General features: G+C 35.8%; 3 protein-coding genes across 11 annotated transcripts; 2 read left to right on the top strand and 1 right to left on the bottom strand.

Annotated features, from left to right (window-relative positions):
• The first annotated feature begins 4,762 nt into the window (after positions 1-4,762).
• LOC107773107 (uncharacterized) lies at positions 4,763-11,288 on the top strand. 6 transcript variants are annotated; one of them, XM_016592552.2, is made up of 8 exons: positions 4,763-4,833; positions 5,875-5,959; positions 6,170-6,296; positions 7,532-7,645; positions 9,136-9,334; positions 9,425-9,470; positions 10,318-10,393; positions 10,844-11,288. In XM_016592552.2, the coding sequence occupies exons 2-8, from the start codon at positions 5,903-5,905 to the stop codon at positions 11,065-11,067; spliced, it is 843 nt and encodes a 280-aa protein (XP_016448038.1). In that variant the 5' UTR covers positions 4,763-4,833; positions 5,875-5,902; the 3' UTR covers positions 11,068-11,288. The 6 variants fall into 6 exon arrangements, with proteins under 6 accessions (XP_016448038.1, XP_016448037.1, XP_016448036.1 ...); XM_016592551.2 differs by having other exon boundaries at positions 4,769-4,923; XM_016592550.2 differs by having other exon boundaries at positions 4,769-4,960.
• Positions 11,289-12,492: 1,204 nt separating this feature from the next.
• Positions 12,493-15,842, top strand: LOC107773109 (uncharacterized). Of its 4 annotated transcripts, XM_016592556.2 has the most exons (6): positions 12,493-12,641; positions 12,898-13,110; positions 13,579-13,708; positions 14,359-14,517; positions 14,897-15,138; positions 15,576-15,842. In XM_016592556.2, exons 3-5 carry the CDS (start codon positions 13,598-13,600, stop codon positions 15,134-15,136), a joined length of 510 nt encoding a protein of 169 aa, XP_016448042.1. In that variant the 5' UTR covers positions 12,493-12,641; positions 12,898-13,110; positions 13,579-13,597; the 3' UTR covers positions 15,137-15,138; positions 15,576-15,842. The 4 variants fall into 4 exon arrangements, 2 of the variants coding, with proteins under 2 accessions (XP_016448042.1, XP_075077592.1); XM_075221491.1 differs by lacking the exon at positions 12,898-13,110 and having other exon boundaries at positions 12,504-12,641; XR_001645238.2 differs by lacking the exon at positions 12,493-12,641 and having other exon boundaries at positions 12,651-13,110; positions 14,630-15,138.
• A 515-nt stretch (positions 15,843-16,357) lies between these two features.
• LOC107773108 (putative galactinol--sucrose galactosyltransferase 6) lies at positions 16,358-21,357 on the bottom strand. Its single transcript, XM_016592554.2, has 5 exons — positions 20,971-21,357; positions 19,001-20,337; positions 18,162-18,371; positions 17,920-18,054; positions 16,358-17,409 (listed from the first exon to the last, which is right to left on the bottom strand). Exons 1-5 carry the CDS (start codon positions 21,157-21,159, stop codon positions 16,719-16,721), a joined length of 2,562 nt encoding a protein of 853 aa, XP_016448040.2. The 5' UTR covers positions 21,160-21,357; the 3' UTR covers positions 16,358-16,718.
• Between the last annotated feature and the right edge of the window lie 1,618 nt (positions 21,358-22,975).

The following is a 22,975-nucleotide window of genomic DNA, read 5'->3' as shown; positions in this document are numbered from 1 at the left end:
TGGCTAACTTGTTAAACATCCAAATGTATATAAAGTTAATTACTTTTCTATTTATTCTTCTTCAAGAGTATTAGATAGTTGTTCTCATTGGGTCCTTGTAACTAACACAAGACTTGTTTTTTTGTTTTTTTTCTCTTTTGAAAGTCTTGTAACTATGGTCTGTTTATCTTAGCACTATCTTTGTGTTGAGAACTTGCTCTTTCTATTAATAAGATCTATTACCCTCTAAAATTTTTATGTTCTGGTTGGCTTCTTTGCGTATTTGGTTTTTTAATTTTTTGAATCCCTTTGGCAAAAATCCTGGCTCCGCCACTGGCGGTTTTATACCTCTTCTCCTCCCTCCTTGCATTGTCTCTTCTGGGTCTTATTCTAATGAGATTGCATCAGAGCTACCTTCTTCTTTCCTCCATTTTTTTTGGGTTAGTTAGCATTTTGTTTTCACGTTCTAATTTACACCCTGATGTCTGTTTCTTTGTTATATATCACTAATATTTTATCTTGGGTCTATAATACAAAGTAACGGGGAGATTGACGAGGAAGTCGCACATCGTATAGGTGCGGGATGGTTGAAATGGAGGCTCGCTTCTTGTATTTTGTGTAACAGGAATGTGCCACCTATACTTATGGGTAAGTTCTATAAAGCGGTAGTTAGACCGGCCATGTTGTATGGAGCCGAGTGTTGGCCAGTTAAGAAATCTCATGCTCAGAAGATGAAAGTAGCAGAAATGAGTATGTTGAGATGGATATGTGGGCATACCAGAAAAGACAAGATTAGGAATGAATATATTAGGGACAAAGTGGGTGTGTCTTATGTGGAAGATAAGTTGCGAGAATCGATGCTGAGATGGTTCGGTTATGTGAAGAGGAGAGACTCTGATGCCCCCGTTAGGAGGTGCGAGAGGTTGCCCATGGCGAGTCAGAGGAGGAATAGAGGGAGGCCTAAGAAGAACTAGGGTGAGGTGATTAGGCAGGACATGACTCTCCAGCTTACCGAGGACATGACTCTCGATAGAAAGGTGTGTAGGTCGGGAATTAGGGTGGTGGATTGATAGATAGTCTAGGGTTTCGCCATGTGTGTCATTATTAGCAGTGGGATTGGCTCTATTATTGTAGTTTCATACCCCTAGATCTCTGTCATTACTTGTTTTATTTGTTTCCATTGTCTCATTACCTTGTTGTTGCTATTGTTTCCTTATTGCTCCATTTTTAATGTTCTTGAGCCGAGGGTCTTTTGGAAACAACCTCTCTATCTTCATAAGGTAGGGGTAAGGTCTGTGTATGCACTACCCTCCCCAAACCCCACTTGTGTGATTTCACTGGGGTTTTTTTTTTTTTTTTTTTTTTGTAGAATAGATTAGGTTGATAAGTTAGTGAAATTATATGATTTCTATTTCCTGAACAATACAGTAAAAAAAATTAATATAAAAATATTTGATATGATGATCATTACAAATTTCTTCTTGACATCTTTGATGGTTTTGTTTCAAAATACTGGAAGCTAACATTATGTTAGAATTTTAGTGACATCTTTTCCCTTTAGTATTCGGATATATGCTTTTACCGAATAGATAACTATGTAGATACGACTGCATTAGCATTATGATCTAAAGCCCACAAATGCAGATGAATACTATTTGCTCCTAAGATCGTAATGCATTTACATTATGAATACTAAATTAGTTACAGTATCATCATAGCACCAATCGGCATATGACATAACCGAATAATTAAAACCAAACCAAGCTTATTCAAATTTGAATTTGATTGTACTATTTTAAACCGAAAATCGAAAAACTAAAACTGAAAAATACAAAATCAAACCGAAAAACCGAATGCACCCTTCTTTTATTTGTATTAAATCCCTAATTTCAAAGTTAAAAGATATAAAAAAAAAACTCTCAAAGTAAAAAAAGTTAGATGAGCACTGGTTCTTGCTTCTTGCCGCTGCTTGCTGCTCGTCTTCTCGTCCTTACCTCGTCAGTCGCTTCTTCGGTCGTGGGTTCCCCGGTAAGTTCCTTTTATGTTTTTTGTTTTGTTTATGGTTTCGGAATTTCCTCCGGCTTAGCGAGGTCATGAGCCTGAATAAGAAGGTTTGGAGGCTGAGAACTATAAGGTGGAAGGCTAGGTAGCCGAGCATTGTCCTTGCTTGTTTCAGTGATTTTAATGCATTTCTCAGTGTTAGTCTTGTATTTTCTTATTATTAGATTTCTGTTATTACTTATTGTTTCTTTCACTTTGGTTTTTCTTTTTCGTTTGCTGGTATTGTTGCTTGTTGTTACTCCTTTCTTTCGAGCCGAGCGTCTTTCGAAAATAACCTCTCTTAACTTCTTAATGCAGAGTAGGTGTGCCTACACTCTAACAAGTGTAATTACAGTGGAATTATTGTTGTTGTTATTTATGGTTTAGGAATTTTGGTAAATGAGTTGCTTGGAATTACAGTAAGCATTGTGTTTTTCTTAGATATTGATGAATTTCGAGTTGGAGCTTGAAAGAGATGGGATGGGTGTCTGTTACACAGTTGTGTGGGGCTTTTGATGTTACTGAAGTTTCAAAAGAGGGGCTTTGCTTATTTTAAACTTTGTTCATGAAAAATAGATATTTTTTCATTTGTTTTGTAAATAAATGGTGTCAATCATATTATTGGCCAGTGAAACTGAAAATTATAGACTATTTGGCTATCCTGGCCTTGAGTTCGAGAAATCGAGATAGATAAATGCTTCAGAATTGCCCTCTGCCAAGCAATGGCGAAGCTAGGAATTCCCCAAGGGTGTTTAAACTTGAAAGAAGTAAAAGAAATCCCCGAGAAACGGTGTTCAATATATGTTATATACCTCTAAAACCTAATATTTTACCCATATACGCAGTGTATTTTTCAACGAAGGGTGGTCAGTTACCAGAGTGTAGCCTCGCCCTTGCTACCAAGTGCCAATATATTCAATGGCTAACTTGTTAAACATCCAAATGTATATAAAGTTAATTACTTTTCTATTTATTCTTCTTCAAGAGTATTAGATAGTTGTTCTCATTGGGTCCTTGTAACTAACACAAGACTTATTTTTTTGTTTTTTTTCTCTTTTGAAAGTCTTGTAACTATGGTCTGTTTATCTTAGCACTATCTTTGTGTTGAGAACTTGCTCTTTCTATTAATAAGATCTATTACCCTCTAAAATTTTTATGTTCTGGTTGGCTTCTTTGCGTATTTGGTTTTTTAATTTTTTGAATCCCTTTGGCAAAAATCCTGGCTCCGCCACTGGCGGTTTTATACCTCTTCTCCTCCCTCCTTGTATTGTCTCTTCTGGGTCTTATTCTAATGAGATTGCATCAGAGCTACCTTCTTCTTTCCTCCATTTTTTTTGGGTTAGTTAGCATTTTGTTTTCACGTTCTAATTCACACCCTGATGTCTGTTTCTTTATTATATATCACTAATGTTTTATCTTGGGTCTATAATACAAAGTAACGGGGAGATTGATGAGGAAGTCGCACATCGTATAGGTGCGGGGTGGTTGAAATGGAGGCTCGGTTCTTGTGTTTTGTGTAACAGGAATGTGCCACCTATACTTATGGGTAAGTTCTATAAAGCGGTAGTTAGACCGGCCATGTTGTATGGAGCCGAGTGTTGGCCAGTTAAGAAATCTCATGCTTAGAAGATGAAAGTAGCAGAAATGAGTATGTTGAGATGGATGTGTGGGCATACTAGAAAAGACAAGATTAGGAATGAATATATTAGGGACGAAGTGGGTGTGTCTTATGTGGAAGATAAGTTGCCAGAATCGATGCTGAGATGGTTCGGTTATGTGAAGAGGAGAGACTCTGATGCCCCCGTTAGGAGGTGCGAGAGGTTGCCCATGGCGAGTCAGAGGAGGAATAGAGGGAGGCCTAAGAAGAACTAGGGTGAGGTGATTAGGCAGGACATGACTCTCCAGCTTACCGAGGACATGACTCTCGATAGAAAGGTGTGTAGGTCGGGAATTAGGGTGGTGGATTGATAGATAGTCTAGGGTTTCGCCATGTGTGTCATTATTAGCAGTGGGATTGGCTCTATTATTGTAGTTTCATACCCCTAGATCTCTGTCATTACTTGTTTTATTTGTTTCCATTGTCTCATTACCTTGTTGTTGCTATTGTTTCCTTATTGCTCCATTTTTAATGTTCTAGAGCCGAGGGTCTTTTGGAAACAACCTCTCTATCTTCATAAGGTAGGGGTAAGGTCTGTGTACGCACTACCCTCCCCAAACCCCACTTGTGTGATTTCACTGGGTTTTTTTTTTTTGTTGTTGTAGAATAGATTAGGTTGATAAGTTAGTGAAATTATATGATTTCTATCTCCTGAACAATACAGTAAAAAACATTAATATAAAAATATTTGATATGATGATCATTACAAATTTCTTCTTGACATCTTTGATGGTTTTGTTTCAAAATACTGGAAGCTAACATTATGTTAGAATTTTAGTGACATCTTTTCCCTTTAGTATTCGGATATATGCTTTTACCGAATAGATAACTATGTAGATACGACTGCATTAGCATTATGATCTAAAGCCCACAAATGCAGATGAATACTATTTGCTCCTAAGATCGTAATGCATTTACATTATGAATACTAAATTAGTTACAGTATCATCATAGCACCAATCGGCATATGACATAACCGAATAATTAAAACCAAACCAAGCTTATTCAAATTTGAATTTGATTGTACTATTTTAAACCAAAAATCGAAAAACTAAAACTGAAAACTACAAAATCAAACCGAAAAACTTGAAATTTTTGCAGGTTAAGCCCGGTCCTGCACCCACCCCACCACGCCCACTGTCATCCCTACACCAGAGGTTAAAATTGTTGAAATTATGGAGCTCTTAAATCTTGAAACACATCTGCACAAGACTTGAAAACTTGTTTATTTGCTTCTCAAGTTAAGGGTGGGATGAGCTTTTTCTTCAACGAAATACACTAAAAGTAACTTGTGAAGCAAAATTGGTGAAGAATATTTTAATCTTTTTAGTTTCTTATATGGAGGATGAAGTTTTTGAAAGTGTACCTAATTCAAAATATGTCAAGTCATCAAATACAATTATAATGGTAATGTTAATATTCATATGCTGTATGTAAGTGGTTCGTTACTTTATAAATATATACTGAATATCGTTCCCGTTCCTTGGTTTGGTTATTAATGTTTATTATGAAAATTAGATTTCTTTATCGAGTGTGTCATTGCTAGTCTTTGTAATTTGGGTTTGTGTCCATGTAATAGTACTTAGACAATTTAGGGCATAGAAGTTCGAATCTGATGTGTTGATCAGTTTCTTCACTTTGAAAGTGCGACAATTGTTTTTCATATATAGTTACTGTGATAGATTAGAGGATGGATACAACGTGCATCTAGTACCACTCCGTTTTGTTATCCTTCTTTTTCACGGGTTTTATTTTGCATTTGATGTTATGGAAAGGCACCTGCTATGATTTTTCCGGTTTATGCATTTCAGTTATTTACAACTTATAAATCTGGAAATAATATGTGATAGACTTTTGATATGTAAACTTTTAGGATTGTAGTTGACTGTTTTGTTGCTAATACTGAATAGTTCATGATCTGAACCAACCTTTGTATTTAACAAATAAATAGCCACTACTATGTTTAAATAAGATATGTTTTCTATGAGAAATTCTTATTATTAGGCTATTCTTATATGAACCTGCAAATATGTATCATTATCTACTTTACAAATGCAACCTCTCAGTCCTAGCAAACAGCGGTCTGTTGGTTCTTATTGTATGTTCTTGGCCGTCTTCTTTTCTAACTGTAGTGATATTGAATTTATAGTTGTGTATGCTCTTTGCACTAGCTAAATGAAGAAATGTTCTACTTGTAGGCCATAAAGAGAAGTCAACTTCAACAATATGGACCTCAAACCGTTCAAATTAGACATTGATGAGCTTATAAATGAGTTTGGCAAGGTACTAATATGCCTGTTTTTTCCCTTAATTTAAGCATAGTTTAGATCTATTTATTTATCTTGCAACAACAATTACGCCTCAGTCCCAAGCAAGTTGGGGTTGGCGATATAAATCCTCATTCCTTTCATTGAGCTCAACTCGTCGTCATCATCTATTCATTTATCTTGTACTTTTCATAATTGTTCATACCCGTAATATGGTGTTTTATAGGGTGGATCTCCTAGTTTTGCAGAAATGAAGAAAGTGTGGGTTTCTAAAAAGTTCTCCTATATTTTTGAGGCCAGTCCCTCTAAAGATCAGGCATGCTTTGTGCAATCACTCTATGCCTACTGTAGTGGTATGTCTAAATGTTTTCTATTTTACCTTTTTGTTAGTTTTCCTAATTTAACATATTTTAGCTTCATCCGGAGAGAATGATTCTGATTATTGTGGCATACACACACTTATCTATGAAAAACTTTCTACCTTTAATGTGAAACGTATGGAACTATAGGAATGGAACTGATAGGAATATTGAGAAATGTCACCTACACCCCCACGCCCAAAAAAATGTTGAAAAGCTTTATAACACTGAGGTAGCAGTAGATCTGTATTATTTGTCTTTTGCTCAACAGAACTGAAGTCAATCTTGTGTTCAAGTGAACACCATTTTGCTTATTTATTTACGTGGTTAAAAGTTACAAATTACAAATATAAATGACTGTTGATTTATTTGATTGCTAAATATGATGCATTCCATGTGCTACTATAACCAAATTTTACCTGCTTATCAGTCGATGAGTGGCAATGTGAAGGGTCACAAACTAAGAGAAGCACAAACTCTTTAAAGATTTTTCCAAATCACGATTTCTAAGAGAAATATAGAAACCTTGAGAGATTCTTCCAAATCAATTCAGACATTTCATTTTGTTCTAATATTCTCTCCCTCATCATCATATGCTCTTGTAAATGTCGATAGATAGCACAGTAAAATGTGTAAAATTTTGGCTCTGACACCAAAAAAAGCCTTGAAAGTGATTTTAGTATTTGGAGAGATATCACTAATGTAGTGAATGTGAGTGCATCCTTAAATTCTTTTTCTGATGTTTCTCTTCTCTTAAATTTCTGATGCATTCCATGTGCTACTATAACCAAATTTTACCTGCTTATCAGTCGATGAGTGGCAATGTGAAGGGTCACAAACTAAGAGAAGCACAAACTCTTTAAAGATTTTTCCAAATCACGATTTCTAAGAGAAATATAGAAACCTTGAGAGATTCTTCCAAATCAATTCAGACATTTCATTTTGTTCTAATATTCTCTCCCTCATCATCATATGCTCTTGTAAATGTCGATAGATAGCACAGTAAAATGTGTAAAATTTTGGCTCTGACACCAAAAAAAGCCTTGAAAGTGATTTTAGTATTTGGAGAGATATCACTAATGTAGTGAATGTGAGTGCATCCTTAAATTCTTTTTCTGATGTTTCTCTTCTCTTAAATTTCGATGAGAGAGCTGTCATACTAGTGTAAGATTTTCACCTTATCCTGTGGCTGATATTTTCCTGCTTTGGACTAACCGAATGCATTGCAGGTTACATGGTGTCTACTCATTCTCTTTTGAGTAGACTGGGTGGGCTTTATTCCCTGTACTGCCTTTTTGAGACGCAGCCATTCAAGCCTCCTTTCAAGATTTATATATCTCTAGGTATATATGTACCATCTTTTAAACATGATATGTCATGAAACACTGCTTCTTATATGATGATTCTCTCTCGATGCCCGATGGTGCAGTTTTGGTCTTATGAGATGAGACAATTAAAGGTTACGATCGAATCTTAACAAAAAACATTAGAATCAAACCTGAATCAGTCACTTCACCGATTGAGTTGCAAATTTCTTTCTTTGTGATGGCGCTGTCTGGAGCATATATCATCATGGATACTTTCTAGATTTCTGTTTCAAAATATGTTACTGGAACTCCACAAGATTAATGTTGTATATCAGATGAATTATTGTAACATGTATATGTAAATCAAATGAATAGCTCTAGTAAGGATGTTAAGTCATAGTTTACTCATACATTAAGTAGGTTGCTTTAGCTCTTTGAAGAGTTCTCCAAACATGTAATTGGACTATCAAGTATATATTTTGCTGGTTATGTGGATGGAATTGGACCACTATTAGGTGTTCACCATTGTTGCTTCGACTGATGTGTTAAACCTTTTCTTGGTTTAGCTTTGAGGACATTAACCTGTATAATTGGAATCACAGGTGGGTCAACACTCTATTCAGTTTTCTCATCAAATCATAATAATAAATGAGGCATAAGAAGTCAGGAATTCTTGAGTAATTAGTGAAAAATTAAAATCTAGGTGAGGAATATGTTGATGCTACTAAGATACCAATCACAATACCACCTCGTACTGTCATTTTGCTAAAAAAATCTTAAATGGCAGTTTTAATTTCATTTGAAGAACAGGTTGTGTTTCAACAACAACAACCACCCAGTAGAATCCCACTATTGGGGTCTGGGGAGGGTAGAGTGTACGCAGACCTTACCCCTACCCCGAGGGATAGAGAGGCTGTTTTCATTAGGTTGTGTTTCATTTGTCCAAAATCAACAGGACTTCCAATTAAATCTTCCTTTGATGCCAAATGATCTCCTTCTCTCTATCATTTCTCAAACTACCTCTTGACAACACTTAATTCAGGGAAAGCCATGCATCCTCAGTTTCACCTTCAGAAATACCCCATTGAACAATATATGTTTTCAACTATAATTTGCAAGTTCAATATATGTTCCTTGGCACTTCTAGAACTGGTTCACCATAATTTATGTTCCTGATATATGGCACAGCATCAGCCTTATTTAAATGAAGTATGACATTCTATTCATATTCCTTTAGTTGTAGATCTTTGAGGATATAAAAATTTGTATTTTTGTGGGTGCGTAGCCGATGTAATTCTTCTAATCTAGCAGTACCAATCAGAGAAGAAATGTCCCTCTGGAAGACCTTCTGGTGTTATTTGGGGATTCCTTAAATTAATATTTGGAGATTCGAAACTCTTACTTTGGCTAGTGTTTGTTTGCAAAATTTGGCAAGTGTCTAATTGCCGATATAGTTTACTGTGCAACTGTCAGTAGCTTTTGATGCTTTGTAGTTTGACCATAATTCTTTTTGTTCCGTTTGGCAGGAGACCTGAAGAATCTTCGGAACATCGTCACAGAGGCAAAGGTTAAAGGTGTTAAAGTAGTCCCTGCTTTAGTCAAACGTATGTTAGACAGAAACATGTTTCTTTTTGGGTCTGTGGATGTTAATGAGGGCTCTGCAGCTGAGAGATTAGATGAACTGACAGAAATACAAAATGCAAGTATCCGTATAGCATCCAAAAAGTATGTTACCGATACTTTTCTGGCAACCGTTTGTTATATTTCACAGCCTTCTCTATACATTCGCTCACCTTGTTTCCTTGGATGATGTAGGTTATTTGCAAATACCCGGATCGAGCACTTCACCCACATGGATATGGTATGTTTGTAAAACTCTGTTTTTTAAATTCAAAGAGAAGGGCTCTATCAATTTCCATTCTAGAATATGCTTCCAGCTGTGTGTTTTTGCCTACAGTTTCATATGGATTGATGTGACTAAATATATGGATTTGTTGAACTCAGCCACCATTTTGATGGAAATTTTGAGTGGACCTGTACTTTACTGATTTTGCAAGAAAATTGTCAGGTACAACATCAAAAATAAAAATTATAAGTAGGATTTTAGTAATTTTGGACCAATTGACTGTGTAAAACTTCTTTCATTAAATTGGTTGGATTTCTTCCATCCAAATATGATTCGTATTGTTTGCTGGAATACGAGATTGTTTCTGCTTTTGTGGGGGTCTGTGTTTGTATTTATGCAATTTAGCAAGTATTTTCAGAATAGCATAAGATTGTTCTTTTATGAATTCTTTTTTCTTGGAGTGGATGCTTAGTTTTTACCTCAGCGGTGTGATAGTTAAAAGGGCAAGTGAAAGGAAGTACTACAAAAGGAATGGACTAATCTCGAGTTGCCTGTTTGTGAGAGGAAAACAATCAATGGAGTTTTTTTTTTTAAAAACTTGAATAGCGCAAAAATCGTGTTAGAGGATCATTTGACCATATGATGCATTCTTATTGTTGATCAGGAGTTATTTGAATGTTGGTGTTGATCAGTATAAGCAAATTAGCTTGTTACTTGTCACTAAAAAGTGGACGAGTTAGCTTTTTGGGAGGCTGCTTTAGTGATGCAATTCCTTTCATTAGGTCTCTTGTCACTTAACCTGCTATTGCATGTCTCTTTCTTTGACTTCAGAGTGCTGAATTCGTATTCCCATTTATTCCAGGGCATGGAGCTTGAGGTGGATTTGCTTAAGCAAAAGTCAGCAGAATATGCAAGGGCCAAGGAATTAGCTATTAGAGGTAACCTCAATGAGCTTCTTAAGCTTTTAACGGAAAACATATTTTGGTCATTTTTTATTTGTTGACAGCAATATTTATGTGTTAAGTAAGGCACATTTTGATTTATTTCGAAAGGATTATCCAAGTCTGTATAATACTGGTCAAATTTTCTTCTATCTTAGAAGTATTCCGTTGCTAAAGTCAATATTTCGGTACATACTGAAGTTATCGTGAATATGTTGATGCAGTGAAGCTACCAATTAGTTCACAAACTATTGCATTCCTTTTGTTCAGAATGTATATAGGAAGTTGCAAATGAGTTAAAGTTCCCAAGATTCTCCGGCAATTGGGCACACACTAAATCCCATAAGGCTCTTTTGCATCCAAGATTTTAACTTTCCCTTTAAAGTTGAGGAGGACATCTTTTCACTTTCTTTTTTCTTTTTTCTTTTTTCTTTTTTCTTCTCGAAGCGGCTAGAGACATGGTGGATGTAGAAAATATAAAGCACATAACAGAGAACCAGACATTGATAGGGGATGTAGTTGAGAAGACTGCTGAGGACTGGAAAGCTCAGAAGGAATTATTCTATCAACAAACAGGCATTGACATTGTAAAGGAAGTGCAGGAGAAAAGTTCTCCCAACAACAAGTGGCTGAAGAGCAGGATGGCAATGAAGACTTCAGTAAGGAACTAGAAGCAGTGCTATTGTCGGAGCAAAACGAATGTGATTTTGAAGAATAAGGAGAGAACTTGTATAAAAACTGGACAATGTTTTTAGAAGGTTTGGCACTAAGTTATAAGTAATGCTTGTAAATGATTTTCGCAGCTACATGAAAGAGCTTGCAGCTTCTAATACTCTCCTGTATATTGAACATTTTCCAGAAATGGGATAGGCACATGAAAAATTTTGTTCCTTTTTTTCTGCTTCACTATTTCAGTTTGATCCAGAAAGGAAGGAAGTTTTGCATGCATATAGATAAGATGAATGTTTCCAGTTTTTCTATCGGTATTGAACCTTGTCGCTCTCCTTTCTTTCCTCGCGAGCACGAAGCACACCAACGGGCATATGTTGCAGGATTTTACTGTGTTTTTTTGTGCTCTAGGCTAAAGCCTGGCTGGAAATTTTTAGATTTGAAGATTGTTAAGGACGTATGTAAAGAGAAAAAGATGTCTTCTTGTTGAAAGCAAATGAAGTTCAAAAAACTTGCACGTCCTGGGTTATGATAAAAAGTTTAAAGAAGAATTAAGCTAAATAAGCTTCCTTAATTATTTAAACTAAAAATAGCCGGTGAATCAACAACAACATATCCAGTATTATCCCATATCGTAGAATTTGGGGAGGGTAGTGTGTACGCAGACCTTACCCTACCTTGTGAGGATAGAGAGACTGTTTTCAATAGATCCTCGGCTCAGGAAAGTATAAGCATTACATTAATGAAAATATAGACAAGGTACAGTACCAAAAAATCATATAAAAACAGAATAAAACAACAAGACAGTAATGTGATCAACAATAAAAGAAAATAGCTGGTGAATGTATAATCTATTTATATATATATATATATATATATATATATATATATATATATATATATATATATATATATATTATCATATATAATAAGTGTATAATCTATGTATATCGTCTAGAAAACAAGATTATGATGTTTGAGCTAGTGTTGGCGATTCAGTTAATGTCATCTTTAACCAAAGAAACTTAGTTTCTTAACATATTACTATTACTACTGCTCAGGGGCGTATGTAGCATATACATGACAGATTTAACTGAATCCATAACTTTTGATACGCAGCATAAATTTATGTGTAAAATATACTAACATTGCAACAAATAATAAATTTGAACCCATAACTTTAAAAATATAATGAGTTCAATACTAAAAATCGTAAAGGCTAAACTCATAAAGTTTAAATCTTGTACCCGCCTTCGCTACTACTTGTTATAAGAACATAGGCACTGCTCCGTCAACATGTGTGCTCCCCTGGAATTACCAAATTATCGAAGGGTATTTCTGTAAATTTTTATTCATTTCATGTTCATCCCTACAGCTGACTCTTTCGGTTGCTGCCTCAACACGTGTATTCTCATCTTTAACATCGGAATATTACTTAACAAAGTGATCTGGACGGGGGTTCACAGCATATAAATTTGGATTTTGTTGGATAATTTTGAGAAAATGTTTAGATAAACAGAAATAATTATCCTGACTGTTGTGTCACTTGTGTGTAGCATATACGTGGAAGTAGAAGGTGACCATAGTTTTATCTATTTTCTGCTTTTATTTTCCCTTGTTCTTAAACTGCAAAAACAGAACTTCCTTTTAAACATCAGTTTTTAAAAGATTGAACCTAAAGTTATCGTTACCTTTGTATTCCCAGTTAGTTGAAAGCTATCAAGTTTCAACTTCTAACCTTCGGTGTTTCTGCGGACGATTTGATGATTGTATGTTTAGTTTCCTTCTTGCCGTTGCATTTTTTGTTAATGGACTGCGATATGCTTCTACAGATATGATGGATTCTATCTTTCTTTTAGTTCCCTCGTCCAATGGTTGTTGATGTTGAAGATTGTAGCAAGTCGAAAACGGTCTGTTTTTGGGTGTAAGATAAAGATGACAAATGTACCAGGTGCTCTATCTGGTGTTTAGAGTAATGGCTTTTCGCAAATGAATTTTGAATAGCTTGTGCAGCAGGTGCGGGAAAAAAGTTTAGAGCACAACAAGTGAGTAAAGTGAAGATTTTAACTTAATTTTCAGTAAGTTGGAAATAATCCTAGAGTTGTTAGAATGTACACTTTCACAATGGTAGTTTTATATATCTGGTCAGTGAAAGCATTCTTTCAGCCAATTTCTCTCATACTACTGCTGCTACTGTTCTGCTCTGTCTGTGATTTCAACTTCAAATTCATATCTGCGATATTTTTTTTTTTTCGAGTTAATTTAGATGAAATATGGTAAATAATAAAGTTTTGGGTCCGTGGTGATACTATATCAATGGTAACAGTTATTTTTACCTTGTAATCAACATTCTTTGTAGCTTGCTCTTTGATACAAAGAACTTTCTTTTCGCGCTTGAGTTGTGCTAGATGTTGACACTCAGAGCATAGAAGCACGAAGAAAACTGAACTTCACTGTGAAATTAGCAGATTATAATACCAACAAAATTCACAATATCTACCATTACATTACAGGGCAAAGGACAACGGGCAGATGCTAATTGCATACACTTTGAAAAGTTCGTCAGAATCGCCTTCAACACCAAATGTTGCACCTTTTGAAGATGAAATAGTCCCTATTTCAGCCATTCCCTCACAGTCCACTGTGAGTTTATTAAAACATATGATACGGTCTATGATCTTGGTTAGATTTGGCATCGACTTTTCTTTTGCTGCTATATCTGATTACCGTTGTGCATTATCATTATTGTGTTTCATTTTTTTGGATTGCATGTGTTGAAACGAAGGATCAGACTGTCGGGAAATCAATATCTGATTTTGTTGTTCGGTTATTCCACCGGAGTGATTGCTGTGATCAACTTGTGTTCCTTCAAATAACTTTATGCTCAGAATATTTTTTCTCCTATATATTGAACTTTTCCGCGGCGTATACTATGTTGTTTTCTTGTATGCTGGCTTTGTTCATTTACATTCTTCCATTTGAATACATTATCAAGGATTTCTTTTGGAAATCATTTGCAGTACTTTATTGATTCGCTTAGGCGTATTAAGAATTAGACTTCTACTGCTGCTGTAAAAATAATATACAGCTGGGATGAAACAAGAAAAAGATAATGAACTACAGAATGACTACATTCAATTAGATAACATCCTCAGCTAGAGCATTTACAGGAAGAACTTCAACATAAGATATACTATCCAGTGGGTTGGCTGATATTGGGATCACCATTTTACCTTGCGAGTTATTGTATGTAGTAATTACTAAGTATGACCTTTTTATGATTTTCTCAACAGGCACAAAGTTTTTATGTTGAAGGAGAAATATCATTGCCGAGTGAATTTCAACTTTTCTTCGTGTTTTTATGCTCTGAGTGTCAACATCTAGCACGAATCAAGCGCAAAACGAAAGTTCTTTGTATCAAACTGCAAGCTATAGAGAATGTTGATTCCAAGGTAATAACAACTCTTTCCATTGACATAGTATCACTACCGACATCTGATAGCCAAAACTTTGTTATTTACCATATTTCATCTAAAATTAACTCGCACAAAAACAACATCGTAGATGTGTATTTGAAGTTGAAATCACAAAAGGGAGCGGAATAGTAGCAGCACTAGTGTCAGTGAAATTGGCTGAAAGAATGCTTTCATTAACAGCGGACCAAATATATGAAACTACCATTGTGAAAGTGTACATACTGATTCAACTTACTGGAAATTAATTTAAAATCTTCACTTTACTAATTCTGTGTGCTCTAAACTTTTCTCCGCATAAGCAATTGTTACCTGTTGAGCGCACCTGTTGTACAAGTTGTTCAAAATTCATTTGCAGAAGTCACTACTCAGGACGCCAGATAGAGCAGCTGGTATATTTGTCATCTTATCTTACACCCAAAAAACAGGCCGTCTTCGACTTGCCACAATCTTCAACATCAACGACATTGGCGAGGGAAGTAAAAGAAAGATAGAATCAATCACTTCTGTAGAAGCAGATCGCGGTCCATCAACAAAAGATGCAACGGCAAGCAAGAAACCAAACATACAATCACCAAGTCCTCCGCAAAAACACTGAAGGTTAGAAGTTGAAACTTGATAACTTATACTTTTTCCTTTAATAGCTTTCGTATGAGTTAGTCGGGCAAAGAGATTGCTTTTGGGTATACAAACAAAATTACAAAACATATACTTGATAAACAACCTCGATGCAAAGAGTAAGCTCATATATAATAAAAGTTTTGTTGCGTGAAAAATGAACAACAATGTTTAAAAATTTGAATACAGTTAACTTTTCTGAACAATTTAAGTCTTTTTCCAGTAAAGAAGCACTCATACTACCTCTTCATTTTCATTATAGAGTATTGAAAGTATTGAACTGAGAAGAAAAAACTTGTGCCTTTTTTAGCAAAAAGAGTGTGTGGTTAAGTTTGGAACAATGCAAAATAAAATGTATGTCCAATCTGCATATTTCCAACTCTTCTTTTGTTCTAACTGTCAATTTGTTGTTCATACAGATACTTCATCATATTTTGACTGCAACAAAAGTCGCCTGAATGTTTTTTGATAACCTACAGCAGTTGTAATGCTTGCGTTCAGATTTTGATGCTGCAGTTCACTGCATTACAATGTTTCACATTTTTGTGTAAATATCTATGCAGATTTTGATGCGTTTTTTCATTGCAGTACAAACTTTCACATTTTGTGTAAATAAGTATGCAAACTATGTCTTTGTATATTCTTGTAAATGCAGGTAGCTCCTTTTATGCATGCATTTATGTTTCCATCATACCTCCGAAACTCAGAAGCTTCTAATCGTAGCTCTAATTGTGAAACAATAGCTGCATACTTATACAACAATATATCCAAGCTTAGCTTAGCAGTAAGACAACTGTTACAACAACAACACCAACAAACTCAGCGAAATCACACAAGTGGGGTCCGGAGAGGGTGGTGTGTATGCAGACTTTACCCCTACCTTATGAAGGTAGAGGGTTGTTTCCGGTAGACTCTCGGCTCAAGAACACGAAGACAATTGTTCTCAAAGATAAAAATTTGCTGTCAAGGCTTAAAATGAAGATAATTATTCGCTGCATGTTACGCTTAGAATAACAAGGTAACATATTGTAGAACAAAAAAGCATAACGTTGTTCACGTTGGGCCCGGGCAAAGCTCGGGCTACCCCTACTAGTTATGTGATATGTGGCAAGATCACCATTAATTATCTTTTTTGATGAAGAGATGGCCATTAATTATCTACGTTTAACATCTTTCTTTCTGCTTCAGATTAGCAAAAAAGTTGGAAAGAATCAACACACTATCAAATACAATCATCGCGTTATTTTAGGACATGAATATTCCATCAAAAGTAGAACTACATAAATTTATCCTTCCTTCTCTCACCAGCTTTTGCCATGCCTTCTTTCAATGAAAAGGTAAATGGAGCTAAGTATTCAATGGTAATACAAATCAGTGGGGACAAAGCATAGAGATCATAATCTAGGCCGGGAAGTTTATACAAATCTAACCAGTCCCAACCAGTGCAATCTCACTCGCAATTCGCAAACCCGAGGGATGTGAAGAGCCAAAATAATGTAGTAGGTTTCACTTGCTTTAATCCCAGAAGCATCTATGTCCCCAAAATAATGCCTTTTAAATATCTATACTTCAACTTCAATGAGATGCACTTTCTGATCAGCTGCAGGCATATCATCAAGATTCAAAGTTAACAAACCAGAATCTGAGTCATAGGCAAAATCAACCATATCTCCACCCACAGTGCACTTCCTTGGCTTGACAGACGAGTAAGCACCAAATCGACCACAACCCTTTACTTCCATCGACACTACTGCAACTGCTTCTGTGCTCAAGTTCTCGATTCTATCTTCAGCAACAAGATTTCCTTCACCTTGGTATCCAGTCTCTAGTTCAGACAATTCTGCGCCTGACTTCACCTCGTATTTTAGTCCCTCGATCGCCCCACCAGCATTGTACATGTCAATGAGCCCTAACGGTGCAAAACTGAAGCCAGGTGCCAGGACCTTAATTGGTGTGACAGTGTATGTCTCGTGCTCGAGGACCTTCAAAGAAATGGGAATCACTGCATTGTGAGGGAGAACAACAAGCTCAGCGCTCACATTGGAGTAAAGAGCACAATCTCCACTCCAGTTGGGGTCTACGGCAGCTTCAGATATGAAATGGACATCACGACCCCTGACATAGCCTGTTATCGCCTCGGAATTAGTTTCGTGGAATGTGTTCTTCCTTTCAACTGTGTTCCATGCTGCACCTTGGCAGTTGTATACTCCAAGCACACCAGTGTATTTGTTCATGTTCCATATCTTCAAGAGGCTGAAACACATTATTAGAATAGTTAGATACTATAAACGCCATTGCAATCAAATTAAAAAACAGTTCACCGCTAATTTCCAGCCAAATAAACACCATAGTTAGAACTTCAAAAGAGAAGTAGAGAAGAGTCTAACTTGCACCTCTTTGTGGTTAAAGTACACTACCATTACACCTTTTTTCTTTTTTGCATGTGTATTTGGCCGAGTCTGAAGCAATGGATTCTACTAGTTTCCTTTTCACTAAAAGAGCAGCCCGGTGCACAAAGTATCTCGCATTCACGCAGGGTTCGGCCGCACCCCAAGGGGTGTGATGTAGACAACCTACCCTAATACAAACATTAATGGCTGCTTCCACGGCTCGAACCCGTGACCTATAGGTCACACGGAGACAACTTTACCGTTCCTTTTCACTCTAATCAAATAAAGTTTATCGGTAGAAAATTTCAAAATTAAGGACCACCTAAAGCAAACTTACTATAAATAGCATTGATTTTGAAAATGAAATGCTTACCTAACACCATCCCGAGAAGGATCGGAGAAAAGGGAATCCTTTGTAGGTCGACCAGGCAAACGAGCTCGAAGAATTGAACCATCTCGGAGAACAAGCTTCCTTAGGACATCAAAGTTGTGCTTGCCAGGTGCATCACTGTCATTCAGAACATATAAAAAATTAGCAACTTGTCGCAAATCATCACATAATTTGTTATTACAAAACAAGGATTCATAAATACTCGTCGGATATCAATTTCTTACCTAACATAGACAGGTCCACCACTCAACGCCCTGGCCGAGCCGTGATACTCGGCAGCTGGATGAAGGGAGTGGAACATGTCCCAATCAGGCACCATAATTTCCCCAAGGAACACACTGTTGTATGCCACACAAGCAATGTGAATGGTGTGTGAGATTGGATCTCTTGGATAGAAGTCGTTTGATGCTCTTACAACAGCTGTCTGCTTTGAGCTGTTTCATTCAATGATCCAAACACAACATATCACTATAGTTACAGAATTTCAACATTAAAATAAGTTATAGAATCTGCAACTGCAATAGCTTCATACTATATGCCATAAGTTCTAGCTCAACTACCACATTAGTCACATATATGATTGACATTGAGAAATCAAGAAGAGACACATCGGTCATGTATCATATTGAATGAATATTCTAACGAAAAGAAAAACTTTAACAAACAAGAAACAGTTTAGATGGTAATATAATTCACTTAAAACTTTAGGAATATTCTATTTCTTAATTAAAGATAATCAAAACACCACCAGAGAGCAGTCTCAAAAATCAGATCTTTACATATTATAAATTGCCTTTACTTTCCAAAATCAATAAATATCTCAAAATTTTCAAGAAACTGACCAAAAATTAGTGGATAACATGAGAAATACAGATCATGCTAACATCAAATGAATAACTTATACAGGACATCATCAAAATCATCAACAATGCTTCTTTTTTTTTTTCTTCGACAGGACAGAAACAATGTAAACAGAAAACACCTAAAAATGGTAAATTAGAGCTAACAATGAAATAGTATAAACAGATCAAAAGTATTTAACCAAAATAGGAAGTGAACGTACCAGTAAAGTGCATCAGTACTGTGGCTCATGCAAGCAATGCAACCATTATCGGGGAAGTTCTTAGAAACAGAAGCATCAAGAGCTTGATGATACTGTTTCGTGAGCTCAACCCGACCCCCTAAACCACCCCCTAGGGTCTCCAATATACACTGCACATCCACCTTCAATCCATCTACCCCAGCTGATGCCAAATAACTATGCATTTCATTATAAAACTTATAAGCACTTTTCGGGTTAACCAAACCCAAACCCTGAACCGCAATCGCATCCGTTTTCCAACCAGGTTCGTTCTCCATCACCCCTTTTGTAATTTCCGGATACTTCATAACTGATCCGTATTCCTCCATCCCCTTCACTCCGGGTCGGACCCCGCCCCAATAACCTGTTATTGCATGCCACACGTACACGTAATTCAATCCGTATTTTTCTTTAGCTATATTCACAATGTTTTTAATCCCCACTGTTGGATCTTTGTTCTTCTGAAACTTCTCATTTTCTTTTAATCCTGTAAGTCTCATTAACGGCTTTTCAACTTCCACGTCCGTGCCGACGGATTGCCAACCATCATCGATGATGACGAATTTCGGCGGTACTCCGCCGGCAGTGAGACTTTCAAGGCCGGCTTCAACACCTTCTTGAGTAACTTCTTGGTAAAAAGCATCCCACGTACACCACCCGAAGTAATCAACAATTCCGGGGAGTTTCTTCTCATGCCGTTGCCGGAAAGTCTTGAGGTGTAATTTCACCGCCCTTATCGCCTCTGTAATAACAATAAACGGATCACAACCGGCATGCACATAAACTGCTTGATTAAATGCCGAGCTGACAGTATCCTTATCCCCGCTCTCGAGGCACAATTCAAGCTCGTCTTCAGGATTCCCCTGAAGAACAGCTCGAAATGAACCTTCGATTAATGGAAGGAAAACTGCATAAACAATATTATTGTCATTGTTGTTGTTATCGGATCCGAGGTGCGACCCATCTTTGGTTTCGACAAGTAAAAATTGGGTTTCAAGTGGAATCTCACTTCCTTTGTCACCCATTTTTTGAGCCATCCACCATAATTTGAACCTGAAACAAGATAAGAATTTAACATCCTGTAATTTTCCTAACGGCACGACGTGGCGGCTATTCTCTTGATCGAATTCTGCGCCTATAAATACACCTTCCACTGGACCTGATGCTGCACCGGAAGTGGTAATCACATTGTCTGGTACATTTGTTAATATTGTTCTGTCCTTTATCACCAGCTTCCTATCGGAAATTCTAATCGCTGGAGTAATCGTCATAGCGGATTCCTCCTCCTCGACCCCCTTCTCAAACTCAACTTCACTTCCCTGGAATGAAAAATAAATTCGAATCCAAATTACAATCTTTTATCACCATGCTAAAATAAGAATCTTTTCCCACTAATGTAGTTAAATTAAGAAGGGATTGTTACACAAATAGCCGACCATATTTACTGTTTACTTTTTCTAGCCGGTATACATAGATTATATATTGATTAATACATAGTTATACACACAGTATACATCAGTTACACATATATTATCCATCGCCGGCTATTTTTAGTTTAAGAGATTAGGTTCGCAACTATTTGGGTTAATTCTTCAATTAAGAAAGAGTAGGTTCGCAAATATTTAACAATCTCGTATAATAAAACAGTAATTAGTAATTTCATAACTTATATAAGTAATGTACCCAATTTAAGTAATTTATGTCCAGAGTCATAAATTAAGGTGAGAATAGAATACAAATCAATAGTGTTTATTTGAAAATTTTCTCCTATCTTTTAAGGTAAACATCAGCGGGATTAGTTTTCTCTGTTATCAGATTATGAACCCGTGATCAACAAATTATTAAAAAAACAACTCTATGGTTCGTTAGTACAAATTTATAATGAACAAAACTGATTAATTAAAAAATACAACTGAGGAAAAAGCAAATGCGAAAAGGCAGAATAGACTTACTTTGTGAGCAAGAATTGAAGGAAGTGACGAAACAGAGGATCGAAAAGGAATAATGGGTTTGGTTAATGAGTAAGAAAAATGGTTTATTGGGAAAGAGAAGGGCGTGAGAATTGGCTTTTGGATTTGGCTATTTATAGTAATAATGAAGGGGTTGAGACGATGGCCAGAAATAGAAGTGAATTGAAACATGATTGGTAATTTTGGTCTGCCAAAACCAAGCCTACATCGGTTTCTTCTGCTGTCCGAAAACAAAAAACAAATATTGGTTCGAGGAAAACGGCGGTCGTTAAGTGTGACGGTGGATCAGACTTCCACGTTGGACCGTAGTTTCTTGAGCCGGCAAGTTGTGCCTACTTGAAAGAGAAAATGACAAATTTAGAACGACTCTTCGGTTTATGAAACGAATAATTAACCTAAAATAGCCAACTCAACCGCTTAAACTAAAAATAGATATACGGATGAAAAAATTATAATTTATGTATGATATCTGTATAATTGTATGTTATTAATGTATAATTTATGTATACTAACTACGAAAAATAAATAATGAATCTACCCGGCTATTTGTATAAAGAAAAATCTGGTATGATTTGACAGGACAAACAATGGCGTACGCAAGATTTTTCATAAGCCGTGTCATAATTTAAAAGACATAAACAAATAAATAAATTACTATAATGACAAGCGGTATCATTTTCTATATGTATTCTCAATATTTTTATTTTTCTTACAAATATCTGGAGGAAAATATCGATCAAGCGGTGTCCTGTAATGCCTTATTGTATAAGGGTGAATACGCCCCCTTGTGGACAAGTGTTATGCTTTCATCTGTGAAACATTGATTTTCTTAATGAATTTTAAATGAAGAAATATGAGTAATGAGGATTTCAGACTCTCTTACTTGGGATTGAAGTGTACTTATTATCATTGTAGATGATTTATTACAAGAGCTTATCGAGGAATGATGCAATACGTGTAATTATGTGATTATCATCCCTAGTTCAATATGGGATAAATAATACTCGTATCAAGATTGATATAAAATATTTATCGGTATTATAATAAAATATTAAATAAATATAATCTCAACTTTTATACCGAACTCATAACCCATATATGAAAATATACTGAGTATGATATGATAATCTTTGTACCGAAATTAGTATCATAATCCCGAATTTGGTCCAATAGAACAGCAGCAGAGGTTGTTGATACGAGTAAGATTGATGTATGTGGATACAGCAAAGTCTGAGGTTATCAAATGGCTGATATTTTTAAAAGAAAAGTAAAAAGTACAGTTTTTAGAGGTCAATCGTATAGAAATTTAGTATTAGTAAATTAACAAGGTGATTATGTGAAGAAACGGGAAAGGAAAAGTGAGTTTTCGTGACGGCTAAGAATTGAGTTATTTAAATTATTGACCAATGAAGAATGTTTCAAGAAATTCATGAACTTTATTGAGATTGGATGGGTAAGGAAATATTTTTAAAAGTAGTATAATTCTGTAATTTAAGGGATTTTAATGGTTTTTCTAAATATGTAAATATTATATTCAAACAAATTTAATCGGTTGGTATTTACAATCCAACTTGGTCGCTTTTTTGTAGAGAAAATCTATATTAGATATGAATCATATATATATATAGAGAGAGAGAAAGAAAGAAAAAAGGGCAGTCCGATGTACGAAATATACTTTGTTCACGTAGGATCTGAAGAATGATCGTATCTCAAGGGGGTATAATATCAACAGTCTATTCTGATGCTAACATTAGTGATTAATTTTACGATTCGATTCTGTAACTAATAATTTATAAAAAATAATTTTTTATTAATTCAAGGCCATCCTTATACATGATTGATTCCACGGCTTTCGAAACCCGTGGATCATATGGAAAATTCTTGAGATTAGATTGTGGAGGGAAATATCTTGCGTTTAAGGAAGTGATTAGACAGAATGGGCCCACAAAGACAATCATGAAATTAACACGTGGAATATTTGAATGGG

Source organism: Nicotiana tabacum, chromosome 9, assembly GCF_000715075.1.
Source record: "Nicotiana tabacum cultivar K326 chromosome 9, ASM71507v2, whole genome shotgun sequence".
NCBI lineage: Eukaryota > Viridiplantae > Streptophyta > Magnoliopsida > Solanales > Solanaceae > Nicotiana > Nicotiana tabacum.
The sequence above is the reverse complement of the archived record's forward strand: the minus strand, read 5'-3'. Positions and strand labels throughout refer to the sequence as shown.